Genomic DNA, 22,827 nt, shown 5'->3' with positions numbered 1-22,827 from the left:
TCAAAGTGTTATCGAACCATACATCTAAGTTTTTGCATTCTTTGAATAGGAAATGATCTCATTATTTACAGCGATCGAATGCAAAGGAGGACGCAGAAGGTGACGAGCGTTAAGAACTAACAGTTCTGTTTTGTCACTATTTAGCTGTAGTTTATTAGTCGTCATCCAGCTAGTTATTTCACGAAGGCAAGACTCTATACAGCACTTTGCTTGCTTCAGTTCACTATCGTGTTTTGGGTCGAATGATAAGTATAATTGCGTATTGTCCGCATAAAAATGGAAGTTTACACTGTGTTGTTTGATAACGTTAGCAAGCGGTGCAGTATATAGCGAATATAATATAGGACCCAGCACCGACCCCTGAGAAACTCCACAAAGCATCTTCTGACTTAAAGAAAATCCGTCACCTATTTTTACAAATTGGGTGCGGTTTGTCAGATAAGAATTGAACCATGCCAGAGCTTTACTTGTTATACCATATCGGTGTTCCAGTCGTTTGAGGAGGATTTCATGATCTACCCATCCTCGGAAACCCAGGGGTATTTTCCTCTAACGTTTCACTCGCGAGTGAAACGTTAGAGCAAAATAACCCTGGGTTTCCGAGGATTTGATCTACTGTATCAAATGCGGCAGAGAGGTCTAAGATGTACAAGATGTATAACGTTGTTAACGTTGTATAACGTCTCCTGTGTTTATTAGCACTAAACCTAGTCTATTTTCTTTGTTTTTCTTGTGTCATTGCTCAGATAGATGAATACAAAAAAAAAGCAAAACATAAAATCCATTTTGAAGATGTCGCTACTGGAACGTCACGGCAATACAAACAGAGAAGAGTAATGAAGCCACGACTGCCAACCGTGACTTGTAGTTTTGAATTTTAGCAACTTCAACTCTCAAATTGAAGCCTAATTAAAATCTACTTTAATTAGGATTTAAAATAGATCTATCTCTAAGTTCCTAAGTAAAATTCAAAAGCAAACTTCACGGTCGGACGGTCTTGGCGTCCGTAGAAGAGCCTGGAACTAGCTTCTTCCATTTACTGCTATGGGAAGTAATTTTCCCCGGGCGGGTTTTGGGGCTGAGCCCGCACCTTTTCAGCGGTTGATGGTTGAGAAGACTCTCAGTTTCCTCTTTCAGTTTACAAAGGGAATGTTTAAAGAAGTTTCGTCTCCACGCGGTATGTCAACAAGAAATTCTAAGCTTTCTTACTGAAAAATAGAAGAATATTTTTGTCGAGAACTTAAGCAAAAAGAAAATAACTTTTACGAGATTTTCGAGGAATCTTTAAAAAAACGTAGGATATTTAGAACTTATACTTGATAATGGTACCTTCATAATAAATGGAGGAGACAGAGAGACTATTTGTGAGTTCAGAGCCTTATCTAAGTAGCCAACGTGTTAATTGATACAAGCACTATATCTGTCAAATTGTTGTTGTCTTACACAAGCGTGACACTGTACTTTATAAATAAACTGTTGCGCTTGAAATCGGGTGTTACGAAACTCCATTCCATTTTTTTAGAAAGATTCCCGCAAACGTAAAGCGCAAGTCATTTCATTCCTTTTGTAAACTGGGAGCGGAAGTTGAAAGTCTTCTCAACCTCCAACCGCTGAAAAGGTGCGGGCTCACTCCCAAAACCCGGGGAAAATTACTTCCCTATTGGCTACAAGCACAGGTAGCCCAGGCAATAGTTTCGAAGCTTGTTCGTATAGCTTGGAATCGGCTGTTATTCTTAGAGGTAAAACGAGTGGATTGAAGTCACGATTTTTTGTGAAAACATTGCCAATAAAATTGCCTTACAACTTAGAACATGCCTTGTTGTTGTCATATTGTGTGTAATATACGATTTTGGGGGGTTTTCGTAACGGAATATATGACTTCTCTTCCCCTTCTAAGGAAAGAAACAAGGCTGGAGGCGCCATTTTCGGTAGCAATCAAATACCGTCGAAATTCGCGAGGAAAATACAACAAACGAAATATTTTTATCTCGCAGACCTATGCCAGGGTACACTTACATTCGATATGTGGCAAAACATCCGAGCTAAATCATTTTCCCTGGCCGCTAGCCATTTTTTAAAACGAGTAAGCAGCGATTTGAATCCTTGACCGGCGCCGTTGGACAATTAGGTACGCTCGGTTAAACACGGAGCTAAGCAAATATTATTAGCCTGCGAGGTGGAAAGTCTGCAAGGCTGTCATCGGCGCATAGTAATCTGTTACATAAATTAAACAAAAATAAAAGATAACAGATTACTTATCTTGCTTCGAAAACTGATAGTTCTGAATTTTAGACCACGAAAAATTATGAAATCCGTGACAGCCTCGCGCTATAAGTTGTTTGCTTAGCTCCAGTGTTCAGCCGAGCGTACCTAATTGTCCAACGGCGGTCAAGGATGTCCAAGGATTGTCCAACGCCGGTCAAGGATTCAAATCTACAAGCAGTGATGGCTACTTCAACAACACCGACCGAGAACTCGCAAAGCGTCGGCGTCGTGTCTTATAAAATCCCTGAAGATTTCCCTGTCATTGATGGCGTCACCTATCTACCGGGGATGACCCAAGAACTGCTCGATGAGCTGACAAATCTCCCCGTACAAGACGGAGATGTGTTTGTAGCCTCTTATCAAAAGTGCGGTGAGTTGGGAATTTGACCCGGGCTGCGAAAAAACAATTCCTAATTTGAACAGTAGCTTATGCCGTCTTGCATTTACGACTTACTTTAATTTAAAAATTAGCAGATATCTCGGTAATTTCTGAAGCCACACGTACTTTGGTCAGCGGTGTTGCGCGCGCCATGTTTACCTTCGTCGAGCGAACGCTCGGGAGTTGAATATTGTTCATTATCCTTCAAATATCTGCCATTATCAACAAATAACTTTAGTTTAAGACTATTTTGGAAACCTGCAAACAATTTTGCTTTAAAATAAGGAATGAATTAAATCATTTTGGTTCGTTCGTGCACATTCTAGTCGAAGAGTTTGTGAGCACGGGGCGGTGTAGATTCTTTTTTTCCCATGAATGCTATGACATACTTTCAAGACAGGGTAAGGAATTTCCACTGCCAATTCAGTGGCAAAAGATCTATTTACATAATGATCACTGATGTATGGAAAATCAGGCTCACGGACTTTTAAATTGAATTTTGTTTTGTATTTTGTATATTCAGACAAGATATAAGACATTTTCTTCGCAAAAAATAAAAAGGTACCATTCACTTATCGCGCGTTATTTTTATCAATTGGATATATTACAGTATCTTTCTCGATCGGTCCAGCGGTAGTTTGAAGAGATGGACAGGTTACTAAGCAACGGAGTGAAGCAACGAACAGCTCAAAACCGATCCGGAAGAGAGAAGTCGGGGAGATTTCAAGAGGAAAAATCGCGCGCTTCGATTCGAACATTTGTAAACAAGAACCCTCCATGCTAAGACAAGGTTTTTCTTAGTTAATATAGCAAAATTCGACTTTTTGAAGTTAATTTTGACCGAACTTTTTTACTTTCGTTCGAGCCATGTTAATCGCTATCTTAAAGTTCAGACATTGAAGAAGAAATTCTGGGGTCGGCATCTCGCAAAATTCTCACTGACTGCTCTGGTGAAAGGTAAATTGTGTCACCATTTTGCTGGAATTTCAATAGTTCTTTATGGTTTTATATGGAAAGTGTGCGAGATTTTGCGGCCGAAAACAACGATTTTGACAGAACCAAATGTTGTTCTGTCACAGGCTCTCGGAGCCTCTGGTCTCCAGGGTAGGGATCGGCGAATTCGGCCCCGAAATGCTCACGGATTACGGATTTTGATGATTAGGGGGGGGGAAGACTGGGGACTTTCATAGACACCGAAATGCCCCTCCGGGCCTCCCAGCCCCATTTTAGGCTTGGGAGGTGCGCTGGGCCCCTCCGGGCCTCCCACCCCCATTTTAGGCTTTTAGGCTAGGGAGGCGCGAATCCCACCTCCGAGCCCCCCAGCCCCGTCTCATGCAGATGGGGCCCCGCGTAGATTCCAAATTATCAATCTACGTCGGGACCACTTCGTGTAGATAAATAATTGGCATTTACTAATCTACGTCGGGAACACTTCGCGTAGATAAATAATTAGCAATGGTTAGCAATCATTAATCCGCTGTCTATCGACAGCAGCGGGACTGGGGCCTTTCATAGAAACGGGTGGGAACCTTGCAATTAGACCCCCGTCTGTCCTGTAGTATATATATATATATATATGTATATAGCATGTGCATAGCATTCGAACGATGAAAGTGCGGAAAAGATTACTGCGGGTGGCTAAAGGTCGGCCATGCAGACACGTGCATATATGTATAGCATTGGGTTGGGCCGCCACCCTACGGAGCGCGGAACGACCATTTTTCGGCCGTAAATTTAAAGCCGCTTTCGTGGCGTTTAAACCTGAGCTTTACTCGAACACCTCGCTCCCGAACTCCTCGCGAATTTCTCGCAGTCTCTTTTCCATCTTTTCGCGCGTCTCCAGGGAGGGCCCTTTCTTGCTTTTTTTCTCACGCGATGCGAGGCCGTGTCGAGCTCTGATAGCGGCCTTGAGCGCGTAGTATCTCTCTTGCTCCAGAAGTATTAGCCGAAACTCTTCGTCTGAGATATGCCCGTCTTGCGGAGCCTTAGAGACCAGCTCGCTGATCGAGTTTTTCTTACTCTCCGCTAAAACCATCGTGTCTTCGTGTTTAGCCACCTTGCTCGTAAGACTATCCCTGCGCCTGCGCCCACGACAACGACCAGCCCAGCGACCCCTGCCAGCGGACCGCCGATCAGAACCCCTATCCCACTCAAAGAGACCCCCACCCCGGCGCTGGAAAGCGCCCCTGCAGCGATGCCGGATGCCACAGACACAGCATGGGTAACGGCACAGGCGCGCTTATACTTCTTCCGCACCTGTCGATGATGCGTTATCTCGTTGTCTAGAACCGCCTGAGTGTCACATATTTTCTGGAGTCGGAAGCTTTGCACGTCGCCGCCGATGCTTGCCGGAACGGCAGGCGTCATGTGCGTACCCTTTGGGGGGCAAACACTGGGAAGCGAGGGGTATATGGCACCACTGCTAACGTCGCTGTTTGCCATGCTTGCTATGTCGGACCTAGGTTAGCTCTAATGCAAGGCGAACAGGCTAGCCCTTAAAGTCCACCCGTCTACCGCGGTCATCCCTGATCCATATTTGGATACTCGAGACAAACTCAGAGGAAGATGCTGCGGCACAAACGGGGATGTCGGGTCCTTAGACGACTTTCTCGTGCGGCCTCCCGCGGGTTTCTAGGCAAGCGAGAACGTTTGAAGGCTCGCCTAAGGAGAGGCATTGCGTGCGGTCTACGATATCGCAGCAGATGTAGAGAGCCTCTATTTTCGGCAAAGCCACCTTAAGTGGGAGTCCCTCCAAGGGCAGTGCGAGGCCCCGCTCCCCCAACTGATTGTCTTTAGCCTCTAGGCCAAATAGTGCGCAAAGCTCGGCATTCAGGAACGCAACGCCACTGGACATAAGCGCGATCTCGCCGGTGAGGGGATCCAGCTTCGCGGTCAGAATCTCGCTTTCAGCGCGGTTGATCGTCTCCACGATGGACTCGGCTGTGTGGTGCCCGGCTGGCACAGTAGCGATGGGCGAGAGGGCGGCTATAGTCGTTATCTGATGCTCCCGCTCGAGATTATACCAGCTGTTAAACAGCGAGCACTGCCGGAGCGCCACGAAGCGTGGGCGCCTTATCGGCCCTTCGAAGAAGAGCGTCTGTTCGCCTTTGGTGAGCACAGTATGTAGGACCACCATTGTGTTGAACACAGCCCGCCTTCGTGTTTAATAGGACTGAGCATGGATTGGGAAGGCTGGCGGATGCTGAACGGGAAAGCGATTCCCCGAAGGGAGGTGGAGGAGTCGAAAAAGGCGGCAACTGCGGCGGAAGCCTCTATAGCCGAATATATCAAACACGCTATAGCCGAACAAGTCAAAAAACCGGTTTCCCTAGGTTTCCCTAGGTCTCTGACCCTCGCGCAAAAGCTGCTCTACGCCGTGCCTGCGACCCCCGTGGAGAGCACGGCCTCAGACATCACCCCACTACTCACGCAGCTGGAGATACACGTGGCTGAGGACAAATCATTCACGACTAGGGTCCGAGACATATTCAAAGAGACATTAGTCACGCACAAGTCCGCCAAGGAGTCTCGCCGGTGGCTATCGGAGCCTTCCTATGGGTACTGGCCACAGCAACTCAACTTTGCGGTCTGGTGCGCAACAGCCGGATGTGGGGTGTCCCTAACTGACCCCACTTTCGCCACGCTCCCCTCTGTCATTAGGGGATTTCTAAGGTTTCACGTCTACTTTACCACCCGGAGGATACTCTACGAGCTCGGCGTCCCCCTGCCTGGCGACAGCCCGTTCACGCAAAAAGGTAACCCCTACAAGAAGGCCGCTTTCGAGCGTCTATGCATAGAGTTCGGTTTGCCGCGTAAGCCGCACTTCCGATGGAAAGGCGGGCGGAACCACGGGCTAGGCGATGTGTTTGTGTTCTACCCGGGGGAGGGGTATCGCAACGTGCACGTGATCCGTGGCTACGACACGGCGGCGGACGAGTACCCGAGCCACCTCAATCTGTTTACCGACGAAGGTGGGACGTACAATAGTGGGAAGCAGGTGGGTTTCATACGCAACGGCGACGCAAAAGCGCACGCAAAGGGCGCGGCGCCTGCCCCCTCTTCACGTATGCATGCTGCGCATAGCATGGTCGCCGCCGGGACGGCAAGCGCACGCGGACCGGGCGAAAAGAGTGACCACGCCGCCCTCAAGGCGGGGTTGTCGGCACTCGCGGTGGCCGCGGCGTATTACTTGTTGCGATGATTGCTTTGCATTCGACGAACCAAGAACGCGGCTACGGCTAGAATGAGCAGCCACGCATTCTCGCCAAGGAATTTCACCGCCTCCCCTGCAGCTTTAAACACGAAGTTCGCGATGCTGCCTACTAGCCAAGGGAGAAGCTCGCCTAGCCTAAAGCCCGTTACCGATCCCTTTGGCCACGGAGGAAAGCGACCTGCCGAGCGACGTCACAATGGCCGCGATCGTCGTCGCTACGGCCAACCCGATAGCGGTGACGGTAAAGCCGTACTTTTTGAAGATGGCTTTGATGCGCTCTCTGAGCGGCTTTCGGTTCTCGAGCTCCCGGTTTTCGCTTTCTAGTTCGTCAATCTCGGATAGCCTCTTCTCGTTGCGCTCACGGGCCTCTTGGCGGCGACTCTCTGACGTGTTAGGGTCGTCGATGGTCTCCCTGCCTGTGGCTACCACCCCTTGCAGCTCTTGGACTCGTTCTGTGTTCCCCTGGATGACCGCGTCTATCTCTGCCATAGACCCCATCGCCAGCTTGAAGCCTTTCAGCTTTGCAATTTCCTGTCGAACGCCCCCGTTCTCATTGAACAGCTGTCTTGGCTTAGTCCAACCTCCTTTGCCGAGGTTGCGGAGCTGTATTAGCGTCTTTCCCCTCTGGTCTGACTGAAACCGTATCAGATTCTCGTTAAGGTCTGGGTATTTCTCCCTGAGGGACTGGAGACCAAGTCTTGTCGCTGCACCCTCCGTGGTGAACGAGGTTTTAGCGGTCGTTTGCGTCCGGGCCCCCCGCGATGACGTGTTCGTCATTGGGATCGACTCCCCATCGTCGGGGTCAAACCGGATAAGGGGCGTCGTCTCGTCGTCCCCCGCTCCGCGATCGGCGGACGCACCCGGCAAGGTATCGTCAATGTCAAAAGCCTTCAACCATCATTTTTAATATATAAAATATATATAATATATATAATATACGTAATGGGAATGTCAGTCAGCGATAAACTTGACCCCCAACGAACACCCAGAACTCCTCTGGGGTTGAAAGCCGAGAAAACTGTTCACCGGGTCACTCTCAACCCGTCGACGGCTTTCCCCGGCGAGACGCTATATGTGGCGGTCCCAAAGCTATCGGAAGGCGTCATGCTCGTGCCTGGCTCCTTGAGGGTCGGTTTCGATCTCTCCATCTCAGGCCAACAAATAATACCGTCGTGAACAACGTCGGCCAAAATCTCGTGAGCCGCCTGAAAAAATCACGTTTGCAGGAGAAACGCTCCAGGACACCAGCCGCTACGATGTCTTCAAGACGTATGAGGAGCTTTACCTGTCCAAGGTCGAGAGAGAGGACCGCCTGGAGCAGGGCATACAATCAGAAAACATGCGCAAGCTTCGCTCCAAGGCTGGCGATAAAGCGACTAGTAACGCCAAGGAGAACGCTCTAAACGCGGAAGCGATCGAAGCGATGCTACCAAATTATCCTACGGCATCAAAAATCTAGAGCTGGAATACGAAAGGGAGGGACAACAACCTCGCCCGGTCTGCAGCCGCCGCCTACCAAAACGGCACAACGTTCTTCTACGAGCAAGTAAACCTCCACAAGACCTTCGTGATTAGCAAAGGGACGGACAGCATAATCAACGAGAGTGTCAAACTGCCGCGAAGGTCTATGAGTGGTCTGTTGCTCCTCTTTGTGGAGCCATACACGGCAGGGGCTCTCGACTCTGAGAAGTTCGTGTACCCCGACATCAAGAGCGTTCGCGTTACAATCGACGGCATTCCAAACAAGGACTTCAGCCAGGGACTACGCGCCCCCCCCCCCCCCCCCCCCCCCGGCAGTCAGCCCCGAGTCGTTCTACGGCGATAACAAGTTTGCTCTGTGGATCGACCTTCGAACGACGGACGACAGTGCTAACGATGGTTGTGGTCTCCGATTGGTCAACACCCACGACGGTGTGCACCTCGAGATAAAACGCACGGCAAGCGGCACGGGTACCGTAAACTGTCACGTGTTTGTGGTGGCCGACGCCCAAATGAACCTTATGAACGGACAGCTAGAGTCCATACAATACTGAGCACAGACACGAAGTGCGCGAAGCGCTGCGGCAGCGCGGTATGGACCCGAAAAACATCCCATTTAACGCTCTCATCGTGGGCCCGACGTCATGCGGGAAGACCCGATTCATAGTGGACCGGCTGCGCGGCCCTTTTCGTGGCAAGTTTGACTACATCGTACTCGTGTGCCCTACCTTTGTCTACAACAAAACATACGACGGCTTCGGCGAGAGCGACAATCGTCTGTTTGTCGTCACACCTGAGGCGGGTCAGATCGACATACTGCTGAGGTTTGCATCCGCCGTTTTCGAAGGCACTAATACGCTGATCATACTCGACGACTGTGCGGCCTCGAAAGACGTAAAGAGGCGCTCTGACCAGCTCGTCAACTTGGCGTTCAGCGCGCGCCACGTGGGTATTAGCGTGTGGGTGATCACGCAGCAGCTCACCAGCATCACAAAGCCGTTCCGTGAGAACATCGCGGCCTTGGTGGTCTTCTATACCCTGAGCAAGGCGGACATGAAAGCTATCCTGCATGACTACGGCGCGGAGCTCTCAGAAGAGAAGATGAAAGAGTACATAAAGGCCCTCAAGACGAAAAAGTTCTCGAAGTTAGAGTTTTGCTTGCGTTACCCTTATACCATGGCCCTAGTTGAAGGGTAAGCACAGTAAACCACCGCCCACGTATACGTATATATATATATATATATATATATATATATGGGGGCGCCGCCGGCCTCCCGGCCGTCGAGTCGCTGGGGTGCTCGACGCAGCCAGTCGGGACGGCTACCGGAGGTGAGCAAACTGAGATAGCAGACGCGAGGGAGAAACTCGCGATTCTCGTAGCCTCGGGGAAGTCGAGAAAAATGCTAGGCAAGGCCCTGACTCACGACGACGTCAAACGCATGAGCACCGAGGAGGTGAGGAAGTACGAGAAGCGAAACGAGACCGCTCTAGCCAGCCGGACTACAGACGCCCTGGCAGACAGCTTTCTGAAGCTTACGACCAAGCTAGTAGGCATGGCGCTGCCGATAGACAATGTGGTCGATCTCCACAATGACCTAGTGTCCGACTACATCATCAACAACGAGCTCCGCACATTGTGCGGAAGCCTGTCTCTATGCTGCGGTCTTTTGATGGCTTTAGCCGTCGGGGCGTTACACGTAGCACGCCATGTGAACACCGCCGGAACGGCAAGCGCTGACACGCCGTGCCAACACGAGGTAGCAGTCGCGGACCCACCAGTGGTTTGCCCCCCGAAGGGTACGCACACTGGCGAGTCTGCCATCCCAGAGTAGACGTTCATTTGAAAACTTGCCACTTCCTCAGCAACAAAATAGTTGCATCACAAATGGAGGAACCTCAAGGAAGTACTAGTGCCCAGCCTGCCGGAACGGCAAACGGGTCAGCGGAACCTGACAAACAAGCTGCGGAACAAACTGTTCATGAACCTGCACGTACGCCTTCGGCGTTAGTGGAGAGAATCACGAGCCCCGAACCACCTGCGACCCGACCTAAACACCCTGGACGAGTCGAAGCTGGAAGGCGCTTGGCAAAGTGGAACCGACATAACAGAGCGAAAAAAAAGAAGCTGTGCAACACGTTGAGTCGCCGGTCGCTAGCGAGTCGCAGGGACGCGAGAGCTTGCGCGCGCGCGCCGAAGATGCCTTCGGCACACACACCAGTCCCGGAAAGCAACTCTGCTTGGTCGGCTAGCTCGGTTATCGGGGTCGCTGGTCTTCTAGTGTCATTGATCGGCCTCTAGACACGTAGGCGGGAGCTAGCTGCCGCGTTCACTCGTACACCAGCAGTTGATCAGCGAGCTACCGATCCACTTGTAGTGGCCAACGACGTGACTCCGCCCGCAAGGCCGCCGCTGGCGGCCGCACAGTAGATCAAGGATCGACCGCTTGCCGTTCCGGCGACAGCGCTTCGCGCTCCCGGACAGTGCAAATCTCGACTGTTAGCAATGGAGTAAGCAGACATTTAAACACAAGGGCCCCACCCATATCCGCACGTCCGTGCATCATACGCGTGTACGCATATATATGTCGACGACGCAGCAAAGCAAGATTACAAAGACCATCACCGACGCCGCAGTCATAACCGGCCTCGTCGCCGGTATCGGCTGGGTTGGGCGCAAGGTCTTGCGCGAAGGCTTCACCAAAGACCCCTCCGCGAACTCCATGAACGACGCAAAAATGACTGCCGCCGTTGCAGGTGCTGTCGCTTTGAAGGGTTACCTTGAGGACCAGAAGATCCTGCCCATGTAGTAGTGTACTGTGACACACTACTACACGTGTAGGCCATGTATTAGACTCGTGTTCGTGTATGTACACGTACACACAGCACGTGAAACGAACACACTACTCGATGGCCTCCATCGCGATTTTGGTTGGTGGCGCACGCCTAAACTGCATTCGTTAGTGGCAACTACCTCGCAAAGTTCCTGTCGAACGATGAGAGCCCTGCCTTAGGTGAGAAGGAGAGGCACGACAAGGCCCTAGAGAAATACCAACAAGACTATGGACGCTACCAACAGCGGCGACAAAAAATCATCGATTGGCAAGCTCAAAGTCGCGAGAGAGGGGCCCTCGCAAAGCAAAACTTCCCCGACACTGACTACGCGCTCAAACTCTACAACCAGACCCGACCAAAACAATCCCTGGAGTCGATGAGGACTCCTGAGCTGTCCGACTACTACATCCCCAGCAAAACGCAGAAAAACGCCGAGTTGGCGTACATTGGCGCCGGCGCTCTCGCTATCGGCTACACAGCTAGCCGCTTGCTGTGATGCAGTTGCCGTTCCGGCGCTGCATCTAGGCGGCCTTTTTCCGTACTGCGCGTATACGTATGCGTATACGTATACGTATAAGATGATTGCAGACCAGTTGTGGAGTGCTATGCACGAGGTAGCAGCCGCTGCTAAGCGAGTGACACCGAAGGTGCCGTCGATGGGTTGGTTATGTAGCTTTGGTGACATTGCTAACCGAAGCCTCTAGTTGTGGCGCGCAGACAGGGAGTGCGTTAAGAGGTTCGCCAATGGCGTTCTCCGAGGGCCTACCGACCTCAGAAAGACCGCCTCGGCACTACCCGAGCAGACGGCAACCGCCTGTTGGAGACTGATACACCTGTTGCAGTACATTGTCGGCACGTAATGGCGGCGAAGCGCATGTCCGACGAAGAACTTGATGCGTTCCTTCGTCCTATATACTACGCCAGAGGTGGCTTCCAGGGAGTGACCGCTCTGCATGCCAAACTCCCCAAGGGCTCAGCCTCCATAGATCGAGTGCGCAAGTGGGTAAGCTTGCAGCCCGTCGGGGGCTACACACAGACACCCCCTCCTCCGACTACCTACGCCCACTTCTCGGAGCAGATACCAAACCGTATCCACCAGTCGGACCTGCTATTCTTGCCAACCGACCGCGGGTACAAGTTTGCCCTGACTGTCGTTGACGTTGCTTCACGATATAAAGCCGCCCGCCCACTGAGGACTAAGAGCGCGGCCGTCGTCTCCCGCGAACTCGCTGACATCTATGCAGAGGGACCTCTCACATGGCCTAAAGTCCTCATGGTTGATGACGGCACGGAGTTCAAGGGTGCTACCACAAAGCCCCTAACAGACCACTGGGTGGAGGTCCGACGGGCTGAGCCAGGGCACCACAGGAGGCAAGCTTTCGCCGAGTCTTTCAATCGCTGGCTGGCACAGCGCCTATTTCGTGCGAAGTACTCGAAGGAGCTTGCATCCGGCGAAACAAACCGCGAGTGGGTTACTGCTTTGCCAATCGTCATCTCAGGCAAAAACGCAACGAAGACTCGCATGACTGGCTTTGCGCCTAAAGACGCCATAAAGCTGAGGCGCGTGCCTCTCAAAGCCGAAAAGCCCCCCTTAGAGGTCGGAACGGAGGTGTACATCGCCGTAAACGAGGAAGACCTCCAGGACAAGGGCCGACGGCGAGCGACGGACCCGTGGTGGACAAGCAAGGCATACCCAATACTAAAGAGGGTTATGGAGCCCGGACAGCCAGTGTTGTATTACACGACGTACTCTAAGCACGACTTCACGCTTTCGCATTTGCGTAGCGTCACGCCAGCGACATCAGTGCTTGTGCCTTCTATTGCAGCTAAGGCACTTGAGTCTGACATTCCACTTGTAGTGACCCTGACTGTCGTCCAGCCGGTCGATACTGAAGCATTGGGGATGGCTCTTGGTGTACCCCTGAAGCAGAAGCTGAGCGCCACAGACCGTGCACTTCTTTTCCGCTTCAGCAATCATGCCGAGTACGTGGTCTATCGTCAGAACGTGGTGCGATCCCGTGTACTTTGTGCGACCCTTTTGCCTGTCGTCTATAGCATATCGCTTGATTCGCGCTATAATGAGCTCTTCACTGGGCGTAGCCTGCAGTCCTGTGGGAACCAAGGCACCGGGGGTGTAATCGGGGGGGATCACGCGGACTATCTGGTCGGCGTGCCGCACGCGGGAGATGCCGGTGTATACAGCATTCGTGATCCAGCACTCTAAGCTGTGGTCTATGATAAACAGACGTCTTGGAGTCTGGATAGTCTTGCTGATAGTCTTGAAATACGGGCGTATTTCCACTCGAGGGGAAGCCCGTTAAGGACTGCGTCGAGAGGAACCTCGACTACCGTGCCTTTGTATGCGTCGACCTTCTCACCCCTCTTGCCTGGCACGGGCGCTGGCCGCCCTTGCTTGCGATAACGATGCGCGACGCTAGGATCGGGGTCAAAGCGGATGGTTGCTGGCAGTCAGGGGTAGTTTTTCCTGCGGTGCTCTATCAATCGCTGCCCTCATTAACTAGTAAACTTGACCCCAAACAGTTCGCCCTTGCAGGTAGATCAACTTCTCAAGCGTTAGTCTATTTATTACATCTCGCATTAGAAGCGCTGGATAATGGCAACTGTTCGCTAAGATTCTTTTTTGCAGACTTCAAAAAGGGCTTTGATATAATTGATCATCGTATCTTGCTAAGTAAGCTTTCTAGCTATGGGTTACACCCCTCCTTAGTCAGGTGGGTTGCCGCTTTTCTTCAAGGCAGGTCACAGAGTGTCCAAATTGCTAACTCGTCATCAGCTTGTAAATACCCAAATGGTGGAATTCCTCAGGGAACCAAATTGAGCCCCATTTTATTTGCAGTTATGGTAGATGATCTAGTGCGCGCCTGGGGTCCTAGGGTGAAATACGTTGATGACTTATCTATTCTAGAAATAATTCCTCGCAACGCTCCATCTGTCATGAGACATATGGTAAATAATGTCAACAATTTCGCACAAAATAATAACATGCTGTTAAATCCTAGTAAGTGCAAGGAGATGCGGGTTGATTTTTTACAGTACAATAGTTCTCAGTGCCAACCAATAGCGGTCGGCGGTTCCGTTATTGAGTCAGTCACCAGTTTCAAGCTTCTCGGTGTGTATATCTCTTCGGACCTTAGTTGGTCATCGCACTGTGACTATGTGATCAAAAAGTCAAACCGTCGTCTCTATGCACTCAGAAAACTAAAATCATGTGGTGTCTCAGAAAGGGATTTAGTGTCTGTATACTGTTCTCTTATAAGGTCCATCTTAGAGTATGCCTGCGTTGTCTTTTCCAACCTTCCGCAATACCTATGTGCTGCCTTAGAAAGAATTCAAAAAAGATCTCTAGGAATAATTTTCGGTAGTGACCTTAGCTACGAGGACGCCCTCGAACGCGCATGCTTGTCTTCTTTAGAGGCGCGGCGTCACAATGTGTGCAGAAAATTCATAAGCAATATCAAACAGGGGAGCGTCTTATACCCCCTAGTGTCAAGCAGACTTATATCCTCCAATTCGTCATACTCCCTAAGATCTAAGCGCGCACATAGTGTGGTTCCGGGTCGCACGGACCGTTTTTCCAAATTCGTCTCAGCGCAATATGCTGGGGATTTAATGTTATTATGAATTATGTATGGTGTAATGTATTTTGTAGTTAGCTGACCCCACCGGTAATTCAGTTGTAAAAGAACTGCAAACGGTTGAAATAAACGAGCATTATTAAGAGCCCCCTACCTTGCAGTAGGTGTCCATGCACCTCTGGCCGCACGTGTCTGCATGGCCGACCTTTATCCACCCGCAGTAATCTTTTCCGCACTTCATCCTTCGAATGCTATGCACATGCTATATATATATATATATATATATATATATATATATATATATATATATATATATATATATATATATATATATATATAGTGTTGGTTTGAGAAAAATACAAACTACATAGGTTTCCCTACAGGCCTGTTTCGTGGTTGCCCACTCATCAGGGGATTTAATGAGAATATTCCTACCATCGTATATATACTATTAACATTGAAATTTACATAATAATAGACTGATAGTTTTAGCTAAGGCGGTAAGAGGAACAATAGCGAGTTACATTAAATATGCGGGGCGAAAACTAACAGTGCGGAACGTGTGAAAAATTGATAGCGCGAAAATTTAACGGTGACGGGATTAACAGTTCTAATTGTTTCGTAGCAGGGCTTTGTTTCTGTGGCGGCACGAGGACACGAGTTCATTGCGTTTATTTAGAGTTGATAGTTTGGGTTGGCAGATGATCGTCAGCTTTTCCTTGAGGCAGAGGTTGCAACGCTTAGTGGTACTGTTGTAGGCGGAGTGGGAAGAAAGAATGCGCCATGAAATAAAGTACTCAATCATGCTGTCCTTGAGAGTCCAGACGTGTTTGCTGAGTTCGGTGGAGTTTCTGTGTTTGGCGTGTCGGAATGATGCGGTGTGGTTTCTGTACCTGGTCTTGAAGCTGTTTTCAGTGAGCCCGACGTATGTTTCCGAGGTGTTGTTGTCTTTTCGAGTTACGGTAGCTTGGTAGATAACAGATGTCTGTAGGCAGTTTCCGTCTAGAGGGCAGGTGCCTTTCTGTCGGCAGTTGCATGTCTTGTTGTTGGTAGTGGTAGGGGCGGAGCTGGCGGTCTCGGTAGCCGACGATGCGGTGATGATTCGCTTGTTGTGGTTGTCGATGATCTGTTTGGTGTTGTTCATGCAGCTGTAACTGATTTTGATGGTGTTTCTGTTGAAGATTTTACGGAGGTGGTTGTCTTTCGGGAAGTGCTTGTCTATCAGGGTGAGGAATCTGTGGCCGATGTTGGTGCTGGTGTTCTTGCTGAAGGGCGGGTTGTACCATAGGATGTTGTTGCGTTTGCGGGTTTTACGGTTGGTTACGGTGTTGGGTTCGTAGCGTAGCGTGTAGTTGTATCCGCTATCGTCGAGTGCTTTCTGGTAAGGTGGCGCGGTCTGGTCAAAGGAGGCTTGGTCTGAAGATAGGGCAGATAGGCGTCTGTTGATACCAGCAGGGATGTTCTGCCCTATCTTCAGACCAAGCCTCCTTTGACCAGACCGCGCCACCTTACCAGAAAGCACTCGACGATAGCGGATACAACTACACGCTACGCTACGAACCCAACACCGTAACCAACCGTAAAACCCGCAAACGCAACAACATCCTATGGTACAACCCGCCCTTCAGCAAGAACACCAGCACCAACATCGGCCACAGATTCCTCACCCTGATAGACAAGCACTTCCCGAAAGACAACCACCTCCGTAAAATCTTCAACAGAAACACCATCAAAATCAGTTACAGCTGCATGAACAACACCAAACAGATCATCGACAACCACAACAAGCGAATCATCACCGCATCGTCGGCTACCGAGACCGCCAGCTCCGCCCCTACCACTACCAACAACAAGACATGCAACTGCCGACAGAAAGGCACCTGCCCTCTAGACGGAAACTGCCTACAGACATCTGTTATCTACCAAGCTACCGTAACTCGAAAAGACAACAACACCTCGGAAACATACGTCGGGCTCACTGAAAACAGCTTCAAGACCAGGTACAGAAACCACACCGCATCATTCCGACACGCCAAACACAGAAACTCCACCGAACTCAGCAAACACGTCTGGACTCTCAAGGACAACATGATTGAGTACTTTATTTCATGGCGCATTCTTTCTTCCCACTCCGCCTACAACAGTACCACTAAGCGTTGCAACCTCTGCCTCAAGGAAAAGCTGACGATCATCTGCCAACCCAAACTATCAACTCTAAATAAACGCAATGAACTCGTGTCCTCGTGCCGCCACAGAAACAAAGCCCTGCTACGAAACAATTAGAACTGTTAATCCCGTCACCGTTAAATTTTCGCGCTATCAATTTTTCACACGTTCCGCACTGTTAGTTTTCGCCCCGCATATTTAATGTAACTCGCTATTGTTCCTCTTACCGCCTTAGCTAAAACTATCAGTCTATTATTATGTAAATTTCAATGTTAATAGTATATATACGATGGTAGGAATATTCTCATTAAATCCCCTGATGAGTGGGCAACCACGAAACAGGCCTGTAGGGAAACCTATGTAGTTTGTATTTTTCTCAAACCAACACTATACACCGCTCTACTTTCGAGTATTGAGCACTTTCTATGAAAGCCTTCAACCATCATTTTATATATATATATATATATATATATATATATATATATATATATATATATATATATATATATATATATATATATATATATATATATATATATATATATATATATATAAAATGATGGGAAACCTATGTAGGGAAACCTATGTAGTTTGTATTTTTCTCAAACCAACACTATATATATATATATATATATATATATATATTACAGGACAGACGGGGGTCTAATTGCAAGGTTCCCACCCGTTTCTATGAAAGGCCCCAGTCCCGCTGTGCTAACCATTGCTAATTATTTATCTACGCGAAGTGGTCCCGACGTAGATTAGTAATTGCCAATTATTTATCTACGCGAAGTGGTACCGACGTAGATTGATAATTAGCAATTATTAATCTACGCGGGGCCTCATCTGCATGAGACGGGGCTGGGGGGCTCGGAGGGGCGCGGCGCGCCTCCCAAGCCTAAAATGGGGTTGGGGGGGGGGGGGGGGGGGTCAGAGGGGCCCAGCGCACCTCCCAAGCCTAAAATGGGGCTGGGAGGCCCAGAGGGGCCCAGCGCACCTCTCAAGCCTAAAATGGGGCTGGGAGGCCCGGAGGGGCGTTTCAGTCCCCCCCCCCCCCCCCGATTAGTTCAGCGGATTGGCGGATTTTGGAAATACGGATCTGTTGACAATTTGGGCGCGGATTTCGGATTTTGACTGCTGTGACGGTCGACTTTCAATCGATAATCTTGTTTATTTGTCAAACCATGCTGATCTAAAAATATCTGCGGATCCACGGATTTGCCCCCGAAAATGTAGTGGATCATTGATTTGCACCTTGTGACTATAAGGCCAAGTAAAAATAAAAACATGTTTATCGTCCTGATAAGATCAACATAGGGAGCATGCGGCCCCTTTTATTTTATTGATTTTTTCTCCTTGGTTTATCAAAGATTTGTACGATTCACATAGGAAATTCCCGCGATGTTGCGAACGGGTTAAAAAAATCGTAAAAAAAAAACCATTTATCTATTTGCTTGCTTGCTTGTTTGTTTGTTTGTTTTTTATTTGTTTGTTCGTTCGTTCGTTTGTTTATTTATTTACCAAACCAATCAATCTTGTTTTAAAAACTGTCTCATCTGTATCAATCTGTCTCATCTCTAGAAAAGTTGAACTCACAATGAATTTTCTAACGATTCAAGTTTTTATAAACATTTGGCTCTGAGTTCGCCCATAATGTATTGTATATATTTGCAATGCTAGTTACGCTTTCCATGTATACATTCTTTTTCTCTATGAGAACGCCTAATTTTAACTTGAGGCTGGGCCGTTTTTATTTTTGGGCAATTTAAAGCAGAATGCGTCTGTAGAGGGCTTTTATCGATTTCGGACTTCCTGTGGCGTGATCAAGAAATAGTGGGGCCCTGGCAGCGAGGAAGACCGTTTTCTTTAGGTCCCCTCCCCTCGTCCGGCTTCTAGTTTTGGTTCAACTCGATCTCAGTCCCTCTATTCCATGAATAGTACCCGCAGAAAGCCCAATCCATAAAAATACTGAAAAAATAAAATAAAAACACTTACTCGAGATGCCTGCGGATGCTGAGGCTAGCCTAATTTTTGGTTCTGGCTTTCTTGTCGCGTTGGTTTCATTTGGTTGTGAGTTATTGCCTTTGGTAATTTGAAGAAAAAAACGGCGCAAAGTTTTGGCGCTTTTTTTCTGCAACGCGCGCGAGACTTTTCATGATTGTATAAAGCTAGAAACGTCTTCAGCTGTTGATCTCTTTTCGCGTGCTTGTCATGCACATTGCAAAAATGCCAAACAGGCAACAAGAAGATTTAACCAGGAGAACAGTCGGAAATAAGTAGATAATTGTAGCGACTGTATTAATGGTTTTGCGTTCTTTATTCTGGACTTGTAGTGACTCGAATACATTGCGATAGTGTCGTCCCAATCTTGTGGGTGGTTTGACGGCTCTTCCACTTCGTATTACTATTGTGCCAGCTTGGGGTGTTGGTTCGTCGTGGTAGCGTCTACCTTGGCCTGTTCCTGTATTGTTTGGTTTGTTCTTTGTTCTTGGTTTTTAACAGGCCGGGGCTTGGATTCTTGTAGATGCACCCGGTCACGTCGCAGACCTGCTCCGTCTGGAGTAATGTCGTATTTTTTAAGGCCACAAAGGGCTAAAGAAATCGGAGCGAGCAAACACACAATCGAGCCGCTTCAACACGTTTCTCGTGATGTGTAACACAGGAAACCCACATGCAATTGTCCTGCATACACTTAGCCTGAGTATTACTTCCCTGAGGACCTGATACTAAGGCTAGCATACACTACAAGAAACCACCAATTATGATCTTGGTTCTTTGAGTCGTTCTCTGGCAGTAGCCGGCGTCCACTTTTGAGTTACACTTTAAAGTGTACATTGACGTCTTGCCCGGGTCTCAGGGGATTGAGTGGTTTTGATTTGGTTTCGATCGTGGTAAAATATCTTCTTCCGCTATGGTCTTTCAGCAAGTCTGCTCATTGCGTCTTTATCTAAAGCTTGTGGGGCGTTAGAGGGGCACAAAAGCGCTATGTTTGGATCGTTTGGCGCGTTTCTTTTGACTTTTGTAATAGCATCTTGACCGTCTTCACCTGGCTTATGGGCCCTTATGATGTAACCGTTGCTTTGAGGGTAGATGGTGGAGCTAGTGACCAGCCGAAAACCGTACTTTTACTCAAATTCTTTGAACTCTCTGCTTGCGAACTGTGGGCTGTTGTCTGATCTCACTACTGTTTAAATTCCGTTGCTCACTGACTAACTTTGTTCGGCATTCCAATGATTTTACTAGCTTGCGATAGTGCGTGACATAATGGTATGAACCAACACAAGATTAAAGATTGCTCGTGGTTATGGTTTTATTTTCCAATTTCTCTGTGGCATTCAAAGCAACCGGCAAAGTGGCAGCGAATGCATTTTATATCTTGATTATTTATCTTTTTTCCTTATCTACATTTCCTCTTCTTCAGGGAATACATGGACGTCAGAGATCTTGTGGCAAATATACAACGGTGGCGAGGTCGATAAAACAGACATGGTAAAACGGATACCTTTCCTGGACTCCCAACTAACAAAATTGCTTCTAGGAGTTACTGAAACCACGACAGAGTTCTACAAAAAGGTAGCACCTCCGCGAATCTTCAAGATCCACTCCCCATATCGTGTGGCCCCGAAGGGAGGAGGCTCAGCTGCTAAGCCAAAGTATATCTACGTCATCCGTAATCCCAAGGATTGCGCCGTTTCTTATTACCATCACTGCAGGAGATGGAAAGCTTACAAATGTAATGTCACTTGGGATGAGTTTTTTGAGGCGGTCATAAATGGAGTTGGTAAATACATTTAAAATGAAGACTGTATATGCATAATATTTTTTTAACAAAATAAACTAGATTTATTTTTACGTCAGCGATATATGGGTCGTGGTTTGATCACGTGCTCGGCTGGTGGGAGCATCGAGACGATCCCAACATCCTCTTTCTTAAGTACGAGGACATGAAGAAGGTATGCTTCAGCAGCTTAAGTTTTCCTTCTCGTATAGATATTTAGAAAAGCCATTAAATATATAACTTATGAACTTCGCTTGCTTGGTCCGTACTGAGAAATCTCGGCCCGCGGGCTTTTTGTACAGGCCGAGGCAGCAGACCTCGCGCTCGGTTAATAATTAATATATATAGCATCCGCATTCTCTTACTTTAGGAAAATGATAAGCTCATGATATCTCAACATTTTCTTCTTCGAGGACGGGGCACGAAGAAGCCAAACCCATACAATAACCTTTATTTAATCTTTCTTTATTTTTAGAGGGTTACATTTTAACCGTGAAAGTTTTCTAACATCAATGTAATTTAACTGCATTCTTATTGCAGGACCTGCATCATGCCGTCAGACAAATCGCGTTGTTTGTGGGCAAATCTCTTACTGAAGAGACTCTCAATAGAATTGTCCGCCAAACCAGCTTTGATGCAATGAAAGGCGGTGAACAGTTCTACGAGAGTCCGTTTATGAGGCCGTTTATTGCACCTGGTGCTTCAAGTCATATTCGCAAAGGCCAGGTTGGCGACTGGCGTAACTACTTTACGGAGGAACAGAGCAGACGAATGGATCAACTGTACGCAGAAAGAATGACAGGGAGTGGGCTAGACTTGGAGTTCGATCCAACGCCTGAATGAACAGTGCGTGCGAAAACAAGTCCAAGTTTAGTTGTGAAATTGTTAGTGTAAATTTCTTTATCGATATGATGTCAAAGCCTTTGTAGTTATAGTAAGAAAGACGTTCAATTGTCTAAACGAATTAGATGGTCAATCTCTCAACTTTAATTATAAGCTATTCAAAAAAGTCATTGTTTTCTATTAAAATAAAGAATTACCCATCCTGTGACAATTCTTTTTGGACCATCACTCATTTTCCTTGGCCCCTTTATTTCCACCATGTAGTTGTATAGCAATTTACGAGCGTTTACTACGATGTTAAGAATATCTAAGGGAAAGGAAATTATTTATCGGGAGAGGGGGGGAGGGCTGCTAAGTTGAATTTTTTCTGTTTCAATATTTCGACCCTCCCCCAATCTCAAGCACAAAAATGGTGACCCTCCCCTGAAAAGGCGACCAAAAATTACGGCCCTCCCCCAAAACAAAACAAAACAAAAGGCTATCTAAAAAAGGCGTATTGGTTAGTTTAGAGTAAATTATACTGTAGTTGTTAGATGCTCAACGTACGGCACGTTCTTCCATATAACTGTGTGCACAGCCCATGTAATAAACACCCAAAATTGTAATAAGAAGTTGCCCACAAATGAAGTAAACCTACAATTGTAATAACAAGCAGCCTGTGCTGTACAAACGAAAAAAGGGGTTATGCACTGCCAAGAAGACAAATATATGCTTATAATTTCTTAACCGGAATATGGCCTGTCATTGTTTCCAATTCAAATTGTGGGGAGACGAGACCGCCCCCTCCCCCCGCACGCCAAATTGTTGTGTGAGGGAGGGCACTGACTTAGGCATGTCCATGAAGGGGCGGCACCATGCCTGGAGGTGTTGTTCCGAGCCCATTTTTCGGGGCGCAAATACTATTGTATACGGGGTATGGGGGCATGCTCCCACGTTAAAATTTTGCCATTTCCAAATATATAAAATGCCATTATTGTTAAAACCTAAATGGAAAATAGCATTATTAGCTCCTCCCCAACTGAAACCTTATTTACATATCTTTCATACCACCTTAAAGGTAGGGGGGGGGGACTTTGACATAAATTTGAAATTCGCAAATTTAGTGATTGAAGTTAATAAAACCAAAACTGCAAAAGATAAAAAAAAGTATAAGCCAGACTTTAGGGGATAATGGTTTTCAATACCAGCGAAACGCAAGTCATAAACCTGTAAGCAGACACATCACATTGGTTTATTTAATTCTTTTTAGGGGGTCTGGGGTTCTCCCCCGAAAAAT

General features: G+C 48.0%; 2 protein-coding genes across 5 annotated transcripts in view; one reads left to right on the top strand and one right to left on the bottom strand.

The window, feature by feature from the left end:
- LOC5510674 (transient receptor potential cation channel subfamily V member 5) overlaps positions 1-22,827 on the bottom strand; it is a 38,871-nt gene that overhangs the window by 1,650 nt on the left and 14,394 nt on the right. The gene's annotated exons all lie outside the window — the stretch shown is intronic.
- On the top strand, positions 2,380-21,751 carry LOC5510645 (sulfotransferase 1C4). Its single transcript, XM_048724412.1, has 4 exons — positions 2,380-2,635; positions 20,352-20,711; positions 20,789-20,883; positions 21,249-21,751. Exons 1-4 carry the CDS (start codon positions 2,395-2,397, stop codon positions 21,549-21,551), a joined length of 999 nt encoding a protein of 332 aa, XP_048580369.1. The 5' UTR covers positions 2,380-2,394; the 3' UTR covers positions 21,552-21,751.

The sequence above is a fragment of the Nematostella vectensis genome, chromosome 1 (assembly GCF_932526225.1).
Source record: "Nematostella vectensis chromosome 1, jaNemVect1.1, whole genome shotgun sequence".
Taxonomy (NCBI): domain Eukaryota; kingdom Metazoa; phylum Cnidaria; class Anthozoa; order Actiniaria; family Edwardsiidae; genus Nematostella; species Nematostella vectensis.
Note: the sequence above shows the minus strand (reverse complement) of the source record. Positions and strands in the feature narration are given on the sequence as shown.